The sequence below is a fragment of the Pagrus pagrus genome, assembly GCF_965226575.1.
Source record: "Pagrus pagrus genome assembly, chromosome: 3".
Classification (NCBI taxonomy): domain Eukaryota; kingdom Metazoa; phylum Chordata; class Actinopteri; order Spariformes; family Sparidae; genus Pagrus; species Pagrus pagrus.
In genome coordinates this window covers 28,778,688-28,800,039 of record NC_140187.1, presented here as the reverse complement: position 1 = coordinate 28,800,039, position 21,352 = coordinate 28,778,688, and the positions used below count along the sequence as shown (strand labels likewise).

The 21,352-nt window shown below is 44.2% G+C and overlaps 1 protein-coding gene across 3 annotated transcripts in view; it reads left to right on the top strand.

Annotated features, from left to right (window-relative positions):
- Positions 1-10,359, top strand: part of pdzrn3b (PDZ domain containing RING finger 3b) — a 103,449-nt gene extending 93,090 nt beyond the window's left edge. For all 3 annotated transcript variants that reach the window (XM_084346680.1, XM_084346679.1, XM_084346681.1), the window contains 7 exons: positions 1,822-2,075; positions 3,884-3,971; positions 6,015-6,113; positions 6,269-6,331; positions 6,422-6,523; positions 6,755-6,871; positions 7,965-10,359. In XM_084346680.1, coding sequence (XP_084202806.1) covers positions 1,822-2,075; positions 3,884-3,971; positions 6,015-6,113; positions 6,269-6,331; positions 6,422-6,523; positions 6,755-6,871; positions 7,965-9,470 — 2,229 coding nt within the window. In that variant the 3' untranslated portion in view covers positions 9,471-10,359. The remainder of the gene's footprint in view (positions 1-1,821; positions 2,076-3,883; positions 3,972-6,014; positions 6,114-6,268; positions 6,332-6,421; positions 6,524-6,754; positions 6,872-7,964) is intronic.
- Positions 10,360-21,352: the final 10,993 nt, after the last annotated feature.

Here is a 21,352-nt window from a genome sequence, read left to right as displayed (position 1 = left end):
GTGTGTGTGTGTGTGTGTGTGTGTGTGTGTGTGTGTGTGTGTGTGTGTGTGTGTCTGTGTGTGTCTGTGTCTGTGTCTGTGTCTGTGTGTGTGTGTGTGTGTGTGTGTGTGTCAGTCAGAGAGGCAGGCGGTGGGAGCGTTGAGTGTGTGAAATGAGGAGAGCCCCGGGCTGAGATCCTATCAAAGCTTTCAACACATCCAGGAATCACAAACCAACAAATTCCGTGTGATGTGGAGATTGAGAGCGGAACAGCAGCTCTGTGTAAAGCCTGATAAAGCAGAGGGCCAGTGTGCTGCTGCTGCTGCCGCTGACCCAGAATGCAGTTTTCATGCAGGCGGCTGCAGGGGACTTCACCTCTGAAGTTCACAGGCTTGTTTTGTTTTTTGATTATTTTTCCGGCCTTTTTAATGGCTTTATTTTGGTAGTACAGCTGAAGATGGACAGGAAACAGGATGAGAGGGATGGGGGGATGACACGCAGCAAAGGACAACGGGTCAGATTCAGACCATGGGCCGCTGCGGCGAGGACACAACCTCTGTACTCTGTGCCCCTTGCTTTGGTTTTTGCTAAACCTACCAACACTCCAGATACTTTTAACCCTTTCCCCCGCTGTGCTCCTGATTGCTAATTTCTCTCATTAGTCTCATTATTTCATAGTGACGCAAATGGGTGTTTCTCAGTTTCTGTGTGTGATATGTATCATGGCTGCCAACCCAACCCAGAGGCAGAGCTTTTTGTATGTCTTTTTAAATGTTTTGTACTGTGTGCTATACACTTAAGAGTAATTAAGCTGGCAGTAGACAAGTCTTTCATTATGAAGTCAGGCTGGCAGCCTGGAACCATTTCTGTCGTCTTTCATGTCTCCATTTTAGACTAAATGAATAACCTCACCTGGTCCTATGGTGTTGTTAATTGCTACTCAGAGGGGGTGAACATCGTCTGTTTCCTCTTTAAAAGTCTGTTAACGTTAACATGCTTGTATTTATTCTCTTAATTAGCAGTGTAGGGTTATATTGGGGTGGTGGTGTTGAGCTTAGACCATGTGCTGATGCCCCATAAAATCTCCCTCTTCACAGCCTAATGTTGCTAATACAGCCGTGTGGTGTATTATTACTGTGTGGACAGTGACATGGTGGCATTTGGGCCAAAGCGAAAAAATCGCAAAGTTAATCCACTTGCTCTGGCTGACATTTCATACAGCGTAGATCTGTACGCAGACTTAAATCTCCTTTATTTAATTTTAAGTCTGATTAGATCCGGTGACACAGACTGTTGAGAGCGGGGTTCGCGCTCATCATTCATCAGCACACACAGGCTTTAAGTGGCTCAACCAAACTTAATTAGCCTCTTCTCCGCGACATGCTCTGGCCTTTTGCTCAAATTAATCTTTTCAGGTTGGAGCGCGGCACCCACTCCACTGTCTCTGACAGCAGGTCAAATTTATCCTCTGCTGAGAAATTACTTAGCTAAATGAGGGCTCCTCCGTGCAGCCTCAGCTAATGACCTTGATTAATTAAAGGGGGACTCTTCCTAATTAAGGTCTTATTCTGCTTGGTCCGACTGTGACCCTGTAAAACAAGCTGAGGCAGTAATGAGTCATTTCTCAAACAGATATCACTGCTGAGATTGTGTGGGCACAGAGCTTCATGTGAGGCCTTAATCATCAGAGATAATGATCACATCCGCTTGGAATAATGAAAAGCCTCTTCAGGCCATCAGATCACAACACCAAGTGGAAAAAACCTTCCTCTTTCTTCTCCATCAACACACCAAACAGACACTACAGTCGCTGATTGGTTCCTCTCTTCTTCTTTTTCCAGGTCAATGGCAAAGACCTCTCCAAGGCCACCCACGACCAGGCGGTGGAGGCCTTCCGCACCGCCAAGGAGCCCATCATGGTCCAGGTTCTGCGCCGACCCCCACATCCCAAACTGGTCAGCCCGGCCGCTGACTCCCAGGTCTCAGACAGCAGCACCCAGACCGACATCACCCTCCAGCACATCATGGCCCTTACAAAGCTGCCTCCATCTTCACCCCACATGACGGAGCTGGAGGAGTATCTGCTTCCAGAGGAGTAAGTCAACAGAGATCTTTATTTTGGGCTGCCATGGCAGAAGACAGGCCCTCCTCCATTTTCAAGTCCTGTATCTGCAGCTGTGTCCTATATCTGTCTCATAACACATGTTGGCTACATGCAAATAACCACTGATTAAACAACCGTAGAGATGATGAAGAACACAGAATTTACCTCTTCGATCACTATAGAAATGATGTATTCGTTAGCAGTGGCCTACATCTGGCACACCTGGGTTTGCTGGACATCTTGTCAGATGAGGGATGAAGTGTTAAAATAAACAACAGCAAACACAACGAACAAAAAATAGCACCCTCGCTGATTTAAATTCGACCATGAGCAGGTGTTGATACAGAGGCCCCCGGCAACACAGTTTTGCTTGGCTCAACACGGCTCAACTTTTGCCACAGCGCATTGCAGCGTCTGAGAAGCCTGTCTTGGTGTATTATAATCCCCCATGTAGGCAGTGTTCTGGTGTCTCAGATGCCTTCAAACTGGTGGATTTATGACTTTATTACCAGCACTTCTGGATTGTATTAAATCGTCTTATTGGTAACTGAAGCAATACATCACAACCAACGCACCTCTTTACATTTTTCTCAGTCTGAATGCCCATTTTGTGATTCTGATTTGGACAAATGGACACAACGTACACCCAGAAAATGCTGCCAAATCTGGGACGTATTCGGTGCTCCATTGCCAAAACACAGCCGAGTGTGGTGACACTTGGTATAAAATTATATTATATTTTGTCCTCTTGTGCCAGGGTATAGTTCAACATGGTGACAGTGGTAGAAAATTATTTAAAGTGGAAGAGTTTCTGATTTTGGGCCCAAATCAGCCCCGTCTGCGCCCACAGAACCCCTAATCTGGGCCGTATTTGGTCCTTCTGTGCCAGGACACAGCCGAGTGTGCTGACGCTCGGTAGAAAATTATTTGTATCATAAAGTTTTACACACCACCCAGGTCAGAGAAGTTGAGTAGAGACTGACTGGCCTAAAAATGACTTTAAAAACCTCTGATAAGTTTTATCATCGCTGCGGTAACAAAAGGATCATTAAGCACCTTTCAAAGAAGTGCATTTTTAATGGCAGGATATAGGAATTCTTTGTTTTCAGAACTCAGCTGTGCTGAAAAGGTCACTTCACTTTTTAGACACAATCAGACCTTTCACCTTAATTAAGAGAGCAGCACCTTATCTTCTCCTGCAGACCACCGTGCTGTGATCGCCCACCATGTCTCTGAAGTCTGAGGAGAAAATGTCCCTCCTGTCACTTACTGGAGATGGCTGCTCCTCCGGGGCACGCAGACACATTAAAATGATGGTTCACTTCCTTTAGATTTGCATATTCCCAAATTGCATCGATTGTTTCTGTGTGTGTGTGTGTGTGTGTGTGTGTGTGTGTGTGTGTGTGTGCGTGTGTGTGTGTGTGTGTGTGTGGGTGGGCGTGTGTGTTGGGCCCTGGAGCACACAAAGTCGAGCTACATTTTACAGTGTGTGTCAGCTGCAGTTGCCCTTTAATGAATAATTGTGATTTCTTTAATTGATTTCTGAGTCAAATTAATAACAGGGCATGTTAATTTGTGAGTAGCCTGTGGGTGTAGCTTCATATATAACTGATTCAAGAGTGATTTCTACATTGACTCATTACTTCTTCCCTACTTCTCATTTAATTTCCAAAATCTGGGGCAAATTAAATCCAAGATTGATTAATGTGTTAGTAAATGATTTTTTTTTTCTATATGTGCGCGTTGAATTTACATCCCGCTCCCGTCCACTTTATCTTACACTCTTTGTCTTCTCCCAGGCATCCTCCAGGACATGCATACTTCGACCCCAATGACTTCCTGGAGGGCATACAGCAGGACATAGAGCGTGAGGAGCTGGAATATGAGGTAAAAAAAAAACATCAGCAGCCTCCCTTCATCTCCACTCTCCTCCTTTCAATGAAGATCTACATTCAGACAGCGATGCGTTATTGGTACATAAGCAGAACCAAGGTCGCCTGTGTGTCTCCAGTCCAATGGCCCTGCTAGCGACCACAAATCCTGATATATCACAGTTATTGATGGGCCGCTCTCCCAACATGCAGACACTGAGATGTAGGCCAGACAGGAATCGAGTTGCTGGTTTGTTCCAGCAGATGCACAACGGTGACATCATTACTTATTAGTGACAAGAGCCTAATAAGTCTTCCTCGGCTCCTACGCAGTGGAGATGAGGCCCGGCAGATAATTAGATGGCACAGATAATAGGTCTGCAGTGATGAATCTGATGATGCGCGCTAACAATGCCTGGGTGAGGCCATGATGAGGCCATGATCAAGCCTTTGTTGTGCTCCTTCAGTGACCTCCGCCAAGCCCGACACCCCCTCCCCATTAAAGCCCAGCCACCTACTGTTTGATATTAATGATATCCGTGAGGCTGAGGCCAGAGAGGTAAAGTTCAGGGCGGCTAATGGCAGATGCACAGAAGGCAAAGTACTGACTAACCCCAGTGTCCTTGTGGAAAGACTATCTGTCTTAGAGGAGAGTGACTGACAAACAATCCAGTGACTCTGTTTGCGTCAGATAGGTTACATTTCTTGCCCTGCCTTCATGCTCTGTCTCTTAGCTTACATTAATGTTTACAATTCGCCCAAAAATGTATTGGAAATAATACAGTGCATGTCCTCTTAGCTTTTGTGCCTAACTTTGTAAAATATTTGGGTTTTCAGCAGATGGAAAAAAACGGTTTGAGTTTTTGTTTATTCCTCTTCTTCCATGGCATTTGCACCAACCGCTCAAACATAGCTTAGTCATAATGTAAGTGTTTACTTAGTGCAGATTCTCACAACACTACATTAAAATGGGGTGCACCAAACAAACTACTTACGTCTTGCATGGAGATAAGTTGTTACTACATTTTTACACTAAGTACATGCAGGCCAGCTGCTGTGTAGCTAACTGAGCTAACGTAGCCAAACTGATAAAGTATCTCTCGAGTAATGGATAAGTTAGGCGTTAGAAAAAGAGGTTAGGAACGACTTCTCACTCGTGTTGTCACGATACTGAAATTTCTAACTTTGAGCTTGAAAAATATCAATATTCGATGCCATGTTCAATGGCAAAAATTGACACAACAGTGATCAAATTTAAGATTTTTATTAAAAGATTAATAAAACGAGGCTTGTGCACTTTGTGTTAGGACCAACAGCATTTAAGGTATTTAACTCCTGACCACAGTCAGATCAGTGGGAGGAGGCAGGCCTGTGCAGACACTGCAGCGGTGTGTGTGTGTGTGTGTGTACATGTGTGTCTACTTGCTGTTGGAAAGAGGGGAGAGCAAGAAAACACAGCTTGTTAATACTCATTTAACTGTGGAAAATATTTAGTATAGATATTTACCGATAATTAAGTATTTTTGACAACACTACTTCACACACAAACTTAGCAACGGTTTTACAAATAGCTGGGGGAACCAAATCTGCAGCTGGCCAAGAGATAGTCTGGCTCATACCCCCGACTCGCTGCTTAAAAGCAGTTAATGGAATAGATAATGTTCATGCTCAGCTGAGACTCTGTTTTTGGGGGTTAACCCTCACAGAGCCCGTCCTCTGCCCTCCAAGAACAGCACCGCTCGTATCTTTATCTGTATCTGTGAGATTACAGGTGTTGACATGTGAAAAACGGGACTCTGCCTGTCTGCAGTCCACTGCATCATCTCTCATTCTGTCAGCGGGTCTCTAAGAAAAGCCAATGGCCTCCCTGCGTCCAGCTGAAAGATTCATTACAGTGATTGATGGATCACTGTTGCTCCATGATCCCATTTCGTAGTCAATATATTCAGTCCGACTGGAAAAACATCAGCAAATACATTACCGTTTTCCACTCAGTCTTGGAAAATATCTTAAACATACTCCATGTGTGGGATATTAATTAGTGAATGTGTCTCACCAGGAAGTGGATCTGTACCGAGCCAACATCCAGGACAAGCTGGGCCTGACGATCTGTTACAGGACTGACGATGAGGACGAGGCTGGGATCTACATCAGTGAGGTATGTGGTCTCAAACATACTTCATTAGTAAGTAAACAGCAACTGTGCGGACTCTCAGCAGTGATTATGTTTGCTCAAAAATGTGAAGGTTAAACACAGTAATGATCTCAGAGCAGTAACCTTAATCTCTGACTCTCTCGTTCTCTTTTCTGTAGATCGATCCACACAGCATTGCTGCAAAGGATGGCAGAATCAGAGAAGGAGACAAAATCATTCAGGTAAGTCGGCAGCAATCTCAGGAGTTTCATAATCATAATGATTTTGTGTTAAAATATCAGGCCTTTAAATATTTCCTCCTGTCCCTCAAGATCAACGGTGTTGAGATCCAGAATCGAGAGGAAGCTGTGATGCTGCTGACCAGTGAGGGGAACCAGAACATCTCTCTGCTGGTGGCCAGACCAGAGATCCAGGTAATTAGGAAGTCATTAAGGGTGTGCTCTCTGTAAAGGTTAATGACAAGGTGTTTCATGTTAAACCCTGATATGATCACTTCTGGAACCAGATACGTTGTGTTCTTCAAAGCGAGTTCTGTTTTCATGCCAACAAACAAACACCGTCGATAGTAGATGTTGCATTTTTGAGTAAAACTTTGCGGATGAATATTTGCTAATGAGGCGTCTCTTCTGCCCGCTGCGTCTCAGCTGGACGAGGGCTGGATGGATGATGACAGGAACGACTTCCTGGATGACCTCCACATGGACATGCTGGAGCAGCAGCACCATCAGGCCATGCAGTTCACTGCCAGCATGCTGCAGCAGGTACCCACTCACACACACACACACACACACACACACACACATTTGCACAGCATGAATTGGCAAAGTAGCACAATCAATCTGCGCGAACACATATGTTCATCTATAGATTGTTTCGGCCGAGCCAATTCTGCTGAGGGCAACAGCTGTCTGATTGTTTTTAGCAACGTTTTTTTCCCTTTGTGGAAAACAGAGACTGTCACATGAAAAAGCGCAAACTCACTGACTAAACTAAACAGACGGTGAAGTCTTTGTTGTAGGTTTACTTCAAATTAAAAGGTAGTTTTAAATTAAGTAGCATTTTTAGCAGTAGATGTTAAAATAGATAAATTATATTAAGTCAAAACATTGACTTCTTAAAGACATGATATGTAACATTTCTGTTATGTCTAAAAACAACCTTTGTTATGTGTATTTTTAGGTTTTGTATTTACATTAAAGGTGCAATGTGTGAAAATTGGCCAACTGTAGCTGCTGTTGGCTAGTTAGCTTAGTTAGCCGTACAGCTACAGTACTGCAGTGCAGACTGGGAGTTCAAAGCACTGAGGCAGTGTCGGCATTTGGACCACTATCATAGGAGCAGTGGATCTGGGCTTGGCGAGCAGGTTAGCATGCTAAACATGCTTTGCAATGCAATAGCTAAACGACTCTGTTGATCATCTTAGTGAAGTTTTGAATGTTTTCAACCAAAGTAGTAATAGTACAAAAATGGTACACGTTGCACCTTCAACCTAAACGTTACCAACAATTTCAGACCAGAGAAATCCACAAGTTTACTCAGGTAATGTTGCGTTCCATTTAGTTGTCAGCCGTTTTAACTTCCAGGAGAGAGTCAGAGGGCAAGAGAGGAAGTCTGCAAACATGACTTGACACAACATGAATAACATTTAAAAACATTATCTTGGCCACGAATATTTCAGCCTCATGTCGGATAGATATTCATCTGGAATGGTGGTTAATTAACAAAGACTCCCATGATCCCACGCTTATATGTTTGATTCCACCTCTAGTGGTAAAAATTACATAGTGTGCATTTCCTTACTTTCTCTTTCAATGCAGCACTGTTTCTGAGCCATGTATTATCTGTTTTTTACAGAAGAAGCATGAGGAGGATGGAGGCACCACAGACACAGCCACACTCCTGTCCAACCACCACGAGAAGGACAGCGGAGTCGGTCGCACCGATGAGAGCACGAGAAACGACGAGAGCTCGGAGCAGGAGAACCTCGGTGACGACCAGACCACGGCCTCCAACACGCTGGGCAGCTGCAGGAAGCTGACCTACAGCCAGGACACCCTCGGCAGCATCGACCTGCCCTTCAGCAGCGAGTCGTTCATCTCCGCTGACTACGCCGACACCGACTTCCTGGGCATCACGGCTGATGAGTGCGAGCGCTTCCGGGAGCTCCTGGAGCTGAAGTGCCAGATGAGGAACAGTGGAGCGCAGGGTCTGTACTGCCAGGGTGGTGGGGCAGGAGGTCAGGACCAAGACGGTGTGGACAAGGAGCTGGAGCTGCTCAACGAGGAGCTGCGCACCATCGAGCTGGAGTGCCTGAACATCGTCCGTGCTCACAAGATGCAGCTGCTGAGGGAGCAGTGCCGTGAGTCCTGGATGCTCCACAACAGCGGCTTCCGCAACTACAACACCAGCATCGACGCACGCCGCCATGAGCTGTCGGACATCACAGAGCTGCCAGAGAAATCTGACAAAGACAGCTCCAGCGCCTACAACACTGGTGAGAGCTGCCGCAGCACCCCGCTCACGCTGGAGCTGTCTCCAGACAACTCGCTCCGCCGAGGCGCAGAGAATGAGGCCGGGGCGTCCGGCTCCACCAGCTCCAACGGCAGAATGCTCAAACCCCTGCTGTCCCCGGTCCAAGAAGCCTGCGGGCCCAGCCGGAGCAGAGGCTCCTCCAAGGATCCAGACGGAGCCCTGCAGGCGGAGAGCAAGGAGAGGAGGGAGTCCAGTAAGTCTGGACGGACCTACCCCCAGCAACATTCACCTTACAAGCACGCCCACATCCCCGCCCACGCCCAGCACTACCAGAGCTACATGCAGCTGATCCAGCAGAAATCAGCCGTGGAGTACGCCCAGAGCCAGATGAGCCTGGTCAGCATGTGCCGGGACCCCAACAGCCCCGACCTGGAGCCTAAGATGGAGTGGAAGGTGAAGATCCGCAGCGACGGCACGCGCTACATCACCAAGCGGCCCATCCGGGACAAGCTGCTGAGGGAGCGCGCCCTCCGCATCCACGAGGAGCGCAGCGGTATGACCACAGACGACGACGCCATCAGCGAGCTGAAGATGGGCCGCTACTGGAGCAAGGAGGAGAGGAAGCAGCACGCAGTTCGCGCCAAAGAGCAGAGGCAGCGCCGCGAGTTCATGAAGCAGAGCCGAGCCGACTGTCTGAAGGAGCAGACCGGCCCAGAGGACAAAAAGGAGCCCAACATTATCGAACTCAGCCACAAAAAGATGATGAAAAAGAGGAATAAGAAAATATTTGACAACTGGATGACCATCCAGGAACTGCTGACCCATGGTACCAAGTCACCTGATGGCACGAGGGTTTACAACTCACTGCTGTCTGTGACCACAGTCTAGGTCCTGCTCGGAGTTCAGGTGGCAGAGGAGGACAGACTGGAGCGCGATGGACTGTACATAGGACACTACCAGTCGGAGTAGAGATTCCTGCCTCGTTCAATGTGGCAACATTTTGTACATAGGAAATAAGGACAGCCTTTTCTGGACAAACATGTTCCCCCTCCGCGGTGAAGAGAAGGTCCTGTAGATGACGGTTGGACTCGACATGAATGGGACATGGCAATGGGGATGATTTTGGAAACTTTTTCAGATTCCTTCAAGTACCTTTTCTACCGTTGTGCTTGCTCTTTTGAATAATTTTGGAAAACAGAAACACGATATTTGACTTTTTTGGAAGGTTTGGAAAGTGTGTAAAGCCCGTGTGCCATACATAAACAGCCAGCATTTACACTATTTTACATTATTTTGTTCGTACTATATATCTCTTATCAGTATTTTACTGTTATGCATACTTAATGCTTTTATGGAAACAATGCTATTTTCCTGCAAGGTAGAACACGTAATCCTTTTCAAAAGGACTTTTGTAAATTTAAAAAAATAAAATTTTTGTAACAAATCCACTTTTTTTAGTTTGAATTTCTCTCGAATGGTGCTGATCTCCCAAAGTTAATACTGCCACCAGCGATGTACCATCTGTTCCATAATGTAGAGAGCATCATAACATGATATCATTGTGTACGTGCGTATCTTTAGAGCAGGATGTTTCTCACATTGAAATTTAAATGTCTGTGTTTGTTCAAGCACACCTTGTAGTCGATTTTGCTTTCATAGGGTTTCATGTATTGAGCAGAATAACAGCTTTACAAATCCATAGTTAGCCACACAATTTGATGTCTTGTAAAATGAGAGAAATAATAAATTATTGTTTTATATATGATGAGCTTTCAAATGTTGTTGGACTTTGTCATTTGTAAGAGTTGTTGGCTTGCCGCACAAGGGAAGGAAGAAGCCAGAAACCAGCACATAGAAGTGTGTTTTTCATAGAGACGAGCTCAGCAGGCTCTGCTGTGCTGAGCTTTGTACCGTGGGAATCTGAAAATGCTTTTGTCCAAGAGAAACACTGTTTGCAGCCTTGAACTTCCTCTGAAAGAAGGAAACCTACTGTCTGGGTGCAGAAATCCAGCTCCTTTTACTCTTATCCTTTATTCCGTCTCAGTCAAAGGATGCCAGAAATGGAAAATTCAGTCGTTATCCATTCTGGTGAAGTTACAGTTCACAAAACATTTCTGGACCTTCACAGCAGCACTGTTGCAGAATTCTCCTCAACAACTGAAAAAACATGAAATGGCTCCATACAGCGTGTCTCGCCGAAGTCGAGTTTCCGGAAGCCCAGAGATCCCAAATTGAGCTTGTGCACCGACTTCAGACGGTGTGACGCTTTTAGCTCAGCAGCTACAGTGGAGATTTTGGCTTAAAAGGGTGTAAATAGTATATTTTCAAATCAGTTTGGGATCTTCGGGCTTCCGGAGACTTGGATTATGCCTGACAGACTGTATAGAGCCATATATGTTTTCTTTTGGTTGTTTATTTAAATAAAACGTTCAGTTGTTCAGGAGAATGCTGCAGCACTGTTTGGAAGTGAAGCTGTTTTGTCGACATTTCTGTGGATAATGATGATAATAATGACGTCACAGATTTTAAATTGCCGTTCTCGGCCCGAGGAAAGTTTTAAAGTATAAAACCTCCATGGATCAAAATTCAGAATAGAAAGAGTCAGCCTAGTTTGCACTTCAAGGTGTCCTGTCAGCAGTTTTACAGATGTCTCTTTTATAAATGCTGCCTGCTGCCACAGGGCAAAACTGGGAGCGAGGCTGAGTGGTGCCTGTGTATCCAGGTCTAAATAATACATTCATGGTTAAATGTTTTCAGACTTCATTTTTTTCTGAAAAAAAGGACTAGAAATGACATTATTTGTACACAACATCACCAAACTGGAGCTCTCTTTCTAACAACAAGGTGCAACAAAACTAACAGAGCCTTCTCACAGTGGACATTTTGACTTGTCAAAGCAGGAAAAGCACAGGTGTCACCAATAACAATAATGATTGCTCTGTTCTTTCATGTGTCACGGTGAGCGAGTGCCAGAGCTCAGAGCCCTGGAACCAGCTCACCTGAATGAAATGCAGCCATGGTTAATGTTGTAGGCTTCTCCTGCTCCGACAGGTCAGAATGTCCGCTGTCATCATGGGAGAGTCAGAGGAAATGTCAATCATGAACAGTCTCTCTACACCCACGCACACACCTCACAAGAAGTCTTATCGGGCGAAGAGGTAGAAACACCTGTGTGTGCGAGCCATGACTTCGACCTTTCACAACTTATTTTATCTGAGAATTTGTCCTGACAAAAGCTCCCTGTGATCTATAAATCATGCCCTCTAACGATATGTATGAACAGGTGATTCAACACTGATGCAAACGGTAAGATCGTTCAGAGTGAAGTTAACCTCACAGCTTCAGTCCATCCAGTCCTATAGACAGTACTGATTGCGCAGTGATCCATCAGAGGGTGGTCTGCGATCCATCATCCACAATGATATCTGTCAGGTTTAAAAAAAATGAATGTTAACACGCGGTCGGATTCACTTCTGCTCCTGATTTCCTTTGGTGCTGGTTGAACATCACTATTGTAGAGTTTAACAGCGGGTAATGAAGCCTGCCTTGATCTCTTGTTGAATACATTTTTAAATACACGATATGTTTTCTTAATGGAGTCCCAGACTCAGACTCTCTGTTCGTGTACATTTGCCAAATTGTAGTGATGATATCAGAAGTCCTGAGGCAAAAAAAGAAGTCTGCTGGCTGTCTGTGTTTCATGTCAGAGTCCAAGTGGGGCAGGACATTAACATAAAACAGTCCAATCAGCACAGATCCCTGCTGTCCAGATCTGACAGCTGAAGGCAAAGAAATGTGTGATTTTCATTTTCTCTCATCATCAATACAAATGTTTCCCTCGCATGGATTTTTCAGCGGTGGCTGCCCTCCATCATCTCTCGTCGCTCTTCCTCAGCCAAACAAAGTGGTCCATCGCTTCCTAACTAATGTCTGACAGAGCTCGCTGTGCTCTTTTATGTTGTCACCAAGCTGTCTCTGGCGTGAGGCTCCCTCACATAGCGATATCTCCTTGCTGGGCGAATGGTTTATTTATCTGACTCAAGACTCCCACCATCTGTTAGAGGGACCTCGTCCCCTCAGTCCCATATGATCCTTCAATTAGCAGCTCAGTGTCTCATTACTGAGGACAAAAGCGGCCTGGACTCTGCTGATGCACCACTTTTGTCAGCTCACCTCCATCAAACGCTTCTTTTGTTTTTTAATGAGGCGACAACAATTAGGGCCACATTAATATGCAGTGTGCTAATCTGACTGGAGTGCTCTTACAAATTCAGTACTTGGGAGTTTGATCTGTATCTGTTTTTAAATCACACTGCAATGTTTTAATTAAGGTATAGTTGAGGTTAAAGCTGCACTAATCACTGTTTTGATATTAACGATGAGTGTGTGCAACGTGGAAACTGTCCATCGTCCTGACAGCGTTCTTGCTCTGCAGATAATTTTAGCATCTTCCAGCTCATTGTTTTAGTTTTACAGCACGCAACCAACTCTTGTGGTTCTCTAGGTTCTCATCACCCTCGCTGTCAAGAGCATACAGACAAACAGAAGCTCTGATTAAACCTAAGTACTGCACCTAAGGTTTATTTTAATTGAGAATGAATCTGCCAGTTATTTTCTCAGTTAATCGATTTGTTGTTTGGTCAGAAAATTGTGAAGCATGTAAATCAGTGATTCTCAAAATGTCCTCAAATGTCCACAATCCAGAGATATTCAGTTAACCATCACAGAGGACTAGAGAGTACAGAAAATATTCACATCTCAGAGGCATGAATCAGAGAATGTTTCCTTTAAAAATAACTCTGTGCCTCAAGTTTGTAATGCAAATCTATGATTTTCAGTCCAATCTGACCTTGTGAGGCAGCGCTGAGCTCTGTGCTTGTGGCTGAACAGTCAGTGCCTTTGAGGAACAACAGGCAGCATTTATTGGCTGAGATAAGAGTGAAGAGCGTCACTGAAGGCTTTTCTGCATGGAAAAGATGTTCTCGCTCTTCTCTCAGCTGACTTTGGTAAAAGTTTGATTCACCAACTGGCTCTGCTGGTGGCAGCGCTCTCCTGCTGTTGATCTGAGTTGCTGAAGCGAGCCTGCGATAGACAGATGGTTTGTCCAATCACCTGCCAATTATTTTTTGAAAGTGCTCGCTCTTCATCAAAAAACAGTTTCCTGTGGCTCCCTTCCAGATGGTTCTGTGTAACAAACCTGGTGCGTCGTATCTCCAAACTTACGGAAGTCACAGAGACGTGGAGGGCGTCACGTGGGTCATTTTCTCTGACGTTCCCTGAACCACATGATGTGTCATCAGGTAAACTTTGGACGTGTCAGAGGTAATAATGTACGTCTCCTCCAGCTACGACTGACCACACTGTCTATGGACCCACATTAAAACTACCTGCTACCCGTCCCCACTGAATCTCCCTCCCTGATGCAACTCCCTACCGTCTTCAGACCTGGTAGATCATGCATTCATCTTTTGTCTTTTCAACTCTGCGTCTCTTAACAGGGATGATTATGATAATGAGAGGAGCAGCCAGGGTGCAAGCTCAGCCTCTTCCTCTATGTCCGCCGGAGCATAATTGATTACTCCTCCCTGAGCCTGACCGAACCCAAGCCATGTGATTTATGTGTGGCTACGAGTCTCTGTTACACACTCTTTTAATGGGAGATAACAATATGGCATGCAAGGCAAACAAAAAGCTCCAGCAATCAATTCTGGGACGCCCCCACCCCTCCTCCTCCTCCAACCACCGCAGAACGCTGGGAGATAAGTCGATCACATACTTGGCTTTACTACCCCCATGTGTTTTTATTATCTTTGGGATGAAAGTGGTTGTCTCCCCAACCCGTTTGACGGTCCTGTGTTTGGGCTGGAGAGCGGGACTCATCAGTTTAAATGTCTGCGCGGGGGAACAGGCCGACATTCCAGTGTACTCATCCATTAACTGATAAGGAGGCGGCTCCTCCACTGCCTGTGAGCGCGGAGGATTCTGATTGTTTCAAGTGCTGAAGGGCTCGTACCTGCTCGACAAGCAGACATTATCCCTCACATTGCAACATTTACAGGCTCACAGTCATAGTCACAAATCCTCAGACAGTGGAGCTCAATTAAAGGAACCATTTGTGGCTGATTTTGTGAATGACCTAAATTAAGATAACCGCATTTCTACTCGGTGCGATAAACCTCCGAGGCACCACATCACTCCAGCAAGTTCAGCAGGTGCTGAGGCCGTGTTGGCACGCATCACGTGTTGGATTAAAGAGAACAAGCTGCTGGATAAACAGAAAGAAGTGCTGAACCACACACCATGTCTGAACATCAGTCAAAAACAGGGCTGCACTTAGATGTGGAGCCGTGTCCTCAGAGCGTTTTACTGTCTGACCTCTGAATATTTGAACAGTTCTCTTCCAAAAAAAACTGTGAGCTTCACAATAAAACTTGAAGCTGCACCCAAAAAATAGTGCTGATGTAAAACTGGAGCACGGCAGAGGAAAATGAAAATAACGCAAAATATCACTTTCTGACTTGAGGCAGTAAATCTCGAGCCCTCGTCGCTAATTGGAATCATATCTTCAAAAGTGATCTGTGTATTATTTCCACATTTTAATTAGAGGGTAGAGCAATCATTCTGACCTTGACTTGCATGACTGATCAGTAGTTTCAGAAGTCCATGGTATTAAGATTGCCATGATAACCGTACTAGATATTAATGGATTCATGCTTTTATAGATGTTTCTTTCTCCTTGAAGTGAAGAAAGTCGACAGTTTGACTGAATAAAAACACAATCAAAACATTTTCATGCACTGTGGAATAGAACATCACTCCAAAATCGAGGTCTCGGAAGACTTAATTAGAAGTAAAACATATTGAAATAAAACATGACGTTTTCTAAGTGAGCTTCTGTATGGACTGGGAGAGTACACACACTGTGCAGAGCTGTAAATTACTCTTATCTGTGTCCTGACTGACTTCATCTCTCATGCTTCCTGCAATAATGTCAAGAGGAGCAACAATGAAATACAAGCGTCGGATTGTTTTTAAGAAGTGACAACTTGATTGTATTTTACAGCGTTTTATCGCTCTTATTTCAAACGTGCACGCTGCAAAATCATACGTGACAGGTGGGATAGATGAGCAGGCCTCCAAAGGTAACCGGATATATCACGTACATAAAATGAATAATAAAAATCCACCGGCTGTTCTGATTTATCACGAGAACGAGATGGAACGACACAGAGACATTTCAGTGATTAATGGACGGGAGAGAACATGGGAACATGTTGTTTACCTGCAGGAGATATGAGCCTGGACAACATGTACGAATCTGATTTATAAGTTGGAGTGTGGGATGTGATCGGAATCAAAAGACTGATCATGTGGAGGTTTTGATATGGCATTCTGTCAGGCATCATATTTTACCTGTCAGAAAGTCCCTCTAGCCTCAGAGACGGGCTCTGTTAAACCAAATCTCCCATTGCATCTGAACGTGTACTCATCTAAAGAGAAAGCTTTGAAAAAGGCAACAAATAATCCCATTCTACTGACTATCATGAGCAGATGAGGGCTTCTGTATCTGGGCACAGAGGAGTCCGAGGAGGATGACAGAACAAATCGTCAGGAAAATAAGGTCTTCACATATGCAGCTTCGTCTACGCAAGTCAAACCTAAAACATCACCACGGACTGTTGGCTTGGGAAGGATCACAGCGTTACATACACGTTTACAAGACAGAACATTGTTAGAGTGTAATGAGGTTTGTTTGCAGTTAGCACCTACATCATGTTACAGACCTGGGGTTTGTATTTACGACGGTGTTGCACTCAGAAACTGTGGGGGGCAAATCACACAAAAATGCCAATTTCTACATAATGTTGCTTTAATTCTAAACTAAGAAAGAAGGAATATACGTTTACTGAGAATAAATCTGCCAATTATTCTCTCAATTCATCGATTAGTTGTTTGAAAATTGTGGAAAATGTGAATCAGTGATTCTCAAAATGTCCTCGAATGTCTCGTTCTGTCCACAATCCAGAGATATTCAGTACTGTCATAGAGGACTAGAGAAACCAGAAAATATTCACATTTATGAGGCTGAAATCAGAGAATTTTTCATTTAAAAATTCTTGAAACCAATTAACCGATTATCAACTTACTGATTATTGATTGCAGCTCTGGTTTAAAGCTTGTTCTGCTGCCACGAGTTACCAAAGAGCTCAATTATTGCTGCTTTAAATTGTTTGAACACATGTATTGTAATTCTGAGCACACTATTTAATCAATTTAGTATTTCACATCACCCTGCATGGTATCTTAAACACCCATGTCTTTCTAACTCTGTGCCCCAAATCTGTCATGCTGATTTATGATTTGTCAGTCTAGTATATACTCTCACTCTTAATGCCACATATTCGTCTTCTGTCAGCTGTATGTCATTGTTCGTGTGATGTTTTGCTTTTGGATTCTTGGGAAGTGTCTGGGGGAGTGTGGTGGGGGGACGGGGAGCAGTGTTTGTCCTTGTCATTTGTACTGATGAGGGAAAACTTGAAAACAGAGTGTCAGCATCGGCCCCCTGTGATGCAGTGAAAAGATTTGGATGATCACTCAATTATATTTTGATGATCTCTGAAAAGTTGACACATTGTCAGTAGTTAACACCATCTGGAGTACAAAAGTAGAGTTTTTTTGTTATGAAAGAAGAATCCACACTGTAGGTGGGTGGATTAAGAAAGGAGAACCTCTCACTGATACTACCTACTGAAACAAAGCAGATGCTCTTTAGTTCATTCCTCATTTTAATGGAAATTCATTAATAAGACTGCTTTCATTGCGAGCAGCTCTGCGAGGCTGTACTTATGCAAATATTGACCATGCTTTTCATCTTAATTTAGTGTGCATGTTAAACCAATTACAGCCACAGAGAACACCTGAGGCTGACAGGAATTTCAATAGTTTTGTCAGGTATTTGGTCACAAACCAAAGCACTGGAGGAAATCAAGCAAAACAGTGACGAGAAGGACCTCACTGAGAACCAGAGGAAAGAAAAATAAGCCACCAGATGTAAAAGTCAAAGAAGAAAGCCTTCCCCATTAGCTCTGAGCGACCTTCACAGGGGTCTGAAACAAGTGCATGGTGGCACCCTGATTATCTGTAGTCGGCCTGCTAATGCTTCTCACTTTGAGTCATTTCTTTGCTCTCTGACTAAAAAGGTCAGGGCAGGCGATAAGTCAGTCAGCTAGAGGAGCCGGTGCGTTGCAGAACCTTCTCCTTAACCAGACAGAGGCCCGGAGGAGCAGGGAGGACTTTCACAAATGACACGTAACATCATTCCCTCACTCGACGAAAGCTGTTGTATGAAAAAGTTTTCCTCTGAGTGTTTTTTGTCCAAATTTCCTTCTTCATTTAAAAACATGTTTTCCATCGGGCCAGCTCATTGAATACCAAAGACACATAAATGTCTCTAACTACGTATTTGACCCTTCCATGGTCTTGTTAGCTTCAAAGGCCCCTTTGCTTGTGTTTTGTTTATGGCCCGGCGGAGCCATAACTCACGGCGCTCCGTCCTCCCACATCTCGTCCCTCTGTGCTCCACTATTCTCACAGCGCAGTTTCCTGGGTCAGATCGTAGGAACCCTCTATGGCTCCCTTCCCGCAGATTTATTGGCCGACAGCTAATTTATCCATTATACACATTCCAAATTATAGGCTTCAGTCAGCAGGATGGCGGCAACAGATTCGGGGAAGGAGAGAGGGAGTGAAATAAAAAAGCAAAGACATGCTGTCAGTCTTCTGTGCCACCGCGTCTCCCCATGGATCCAAAGGATTCACCTCGCCCTTGTGCACAGCGTATCAGGGCTCGTGTTCAGAGACTCCTCAGAGCGCTGTGCTCGATAACACCGACATCATTGAGGGTTAAATGCAGCTCTGTCACAACCGGCTGACTGCATGAATGTAGAGAAACCGCTGCCACCAACAGAGAGCAGATTGGAGTTCTGGTTAGAGTGATTGGATACAGACAATGCGCAGCACTCAAAACTTTGGAGGCTCTGCCAACATTGTTCGGTGAAACTTTTGGATTGAAACTTGATGAATTTTAAAACATACCCTTGTCCAAATGATAAACATTTTTTTTGCTTTTCACTGTTTTTAACTGTCTGAAAAGCACCGTTGTAAGAACTAAAAACCACTAAGCAGCAGCCCTGCCATCTGTCTGTATCACTGGAAATCAGTGCCAACACTTTTTCCCCCTGAAACCATATGAAAGGATGTACCGTCATTTAAGGGCAGTGGTGTACTCAGGATGTTTGAGGGGCAGGGGCGGAAAAAAAAAAAAAAAGGTGGCGCAGAAAGCGCGCAGAAAGTCGTGATTAGAGGGCACTTCACCACCTTTTGTCTACTGGAAGGGCATGGGAGGGATCATCAGACTGAAACATTTAGTTTGTAGCAGGATAGCTCGACAACTAACTGGTCAGATTGCTATGAAACATGGTATGATGATTCCTCCAGATCCTTTAAAATGGGCAGTTGAACTTCCTGGCAGTGCACCTTATGTGGTGACCTGCACCATGCTGCATGAGATGGTGTAACTAAGAGCCCAGTCATATCACAGAAAAAGGTCATATTAAAATGTGAGAATGTAATGAAATTTAAAAGACATGCTCCCCAGATTGTAAAACCTCTCCATTTGAATGTCCCATTAGCATTACTTTGGAACTTGAGGCAAAACTTTTGCATTTATACTTCCAGGGGATGCACTTTTTTCGACATCTTGAGAAATATGCCTGTTCAGCTTGTTGCCGAGAGTAAGATGAGCTTGAAACCACTCAAGGTTATGTGGCTAGAGTCAGGAGGTGATTTGCAGACTAGCGATGACTGCCAAGAAATTACCATGTAACTCGATGTAGAACCCACAACGTATTTTTACTGGGTTTATTTATGTAGAGGCTTCATGAAAGAAGATAAAACATGCTAGTTAGTAAGCTTTAGAGGTGTTGGTCGCCGTATTTTTAAACTTTGGACAGAGCCAAGCTAGCTGATGTCTAAGCTAGGCTAATCGCCAGCTACGCTCTTAACGCCAAGACATAAGAGGACATAAACAAGACATATACACTGACTGTATAAAATACAAAATATATAGCCAACATGGAAGTGCTTTAAACCTGTCCACTGGTTTCAAAAAGAAGTCCAATTGTATGTAAGCTTATGAGGAAATAACCATACTTCTCACTTATTTAATGACCTCTGTAAACAGTTTCTTAATGAGTTTATGATCTCAATCACTTGTTTTGAGTCTTCTTTAATACATGATGATGTCCGTTTTGTAAATTATAGTCCCATTTAGTGTAAAAAAAGCCGATTAAAGCGGGTTCTGCTTTAGGGCGTGGCTACCTTGTGATTGATAAGTGGCTACCACGGTGTGTCCTTGGGTTTTCAGTCAGAACCAATCATAAACCAATGCCCAAATTCACCATCTGGTCACTTTTGGCTCCATAAAAACAAGATGGTGCATTTATAGTACCAATTGTCTGCATGGTGTTGGCTCCATCTCAGAGTTTTATGTTGTAGTAACAGTGGACATTGCAACATCTTGCTGTCAGCAAGCCTTTAGACTTTCAGTCTCGTCACATGAAATAAAATACCCAAATTTAATCAGCCTAATTCACTAAGTGGGGCTGCAAAATAGTCCATCCCTTATCACTCAGCTGCAGTAACTTGGACTCGGCCAAAAACAAACTTTGCTGTTGGATATTTTCACCTCATGGCCCAAGGCTAGGTTTATGAAGACACACAGCTGTAAGCCTTCCAGAGCCCTGGATGATTCATCTGACCATGTCAAACTTTTTGGCTAATCTAAGGATTATATTGGCATTTGACTTTCAGTCTGCACATCTGAGAGTGCGAGTTAACGATGTGATGTGCTAAATGAAATGATGGCAAAATTAAACTGTTCCTCATTTTCAAAGGATTCCCCCCGAAGGGCTCCACTTAGAGAACCGCTGGAGTGAGGAATTAGAATCTCAGCGTGATACGAGCCGTAATTGAAAGACTTAGTGGCTGAGAGAAAGACGTGCTCACACTGTAGTTATGAAGAAACATTGGTGATTTGGGTAAAACGAACATTATCCTCTAACATTTATACAGTATTACAGGACAGAGTGTGTGCGTGTTCTGCATGTGTGTGTGCCAGAAAGACACTGTAGTGACAATAAATGTGTGTATATTTGGTTGCGTGTGTACGTGCGCAGTCTGGTGGAGCTTTTATTGACCATTAGCATTTATTAATACCCCTGGAGAGCATGAGGTAAGGCTGGAGTTCACATATTTAGGAGCACTTGATTCTTAGATGTCAACCTGTTAATATTTACCATCTCCACCTTCCCTGTTCATTTATAATGTATGTGCCATGACGTATCACTAGTAATACCCATAAAATGCTGGTCTCTCGGTGAGTGACTCTTATTTCCTGCCTATTGATTTAGAATGAAACAAGCAGCCTTAAATGTGACAAAGGCTGCACTGTGGTTGTGGACTACGCTCGTGACACACCATTTTTCTGGCGTCCCACGGCAGCGGTTCTCAACCATCCATGGCGTGTTCTCACAGGCCACATTTCAACTTTATGTCCCACCAGCTGAAAGTAAATCAATACGACTTAAGTGTTCATCTCAAAAGAGTCGATTTCATTAGGTCGGTTTTGAGGGGGCTTAAATAAATAAGCGCTGATTGTATTTAGTGTAAAGAGTTCAAGTCGCCAGCCCGGTCGGTTTCTTATTTATTTA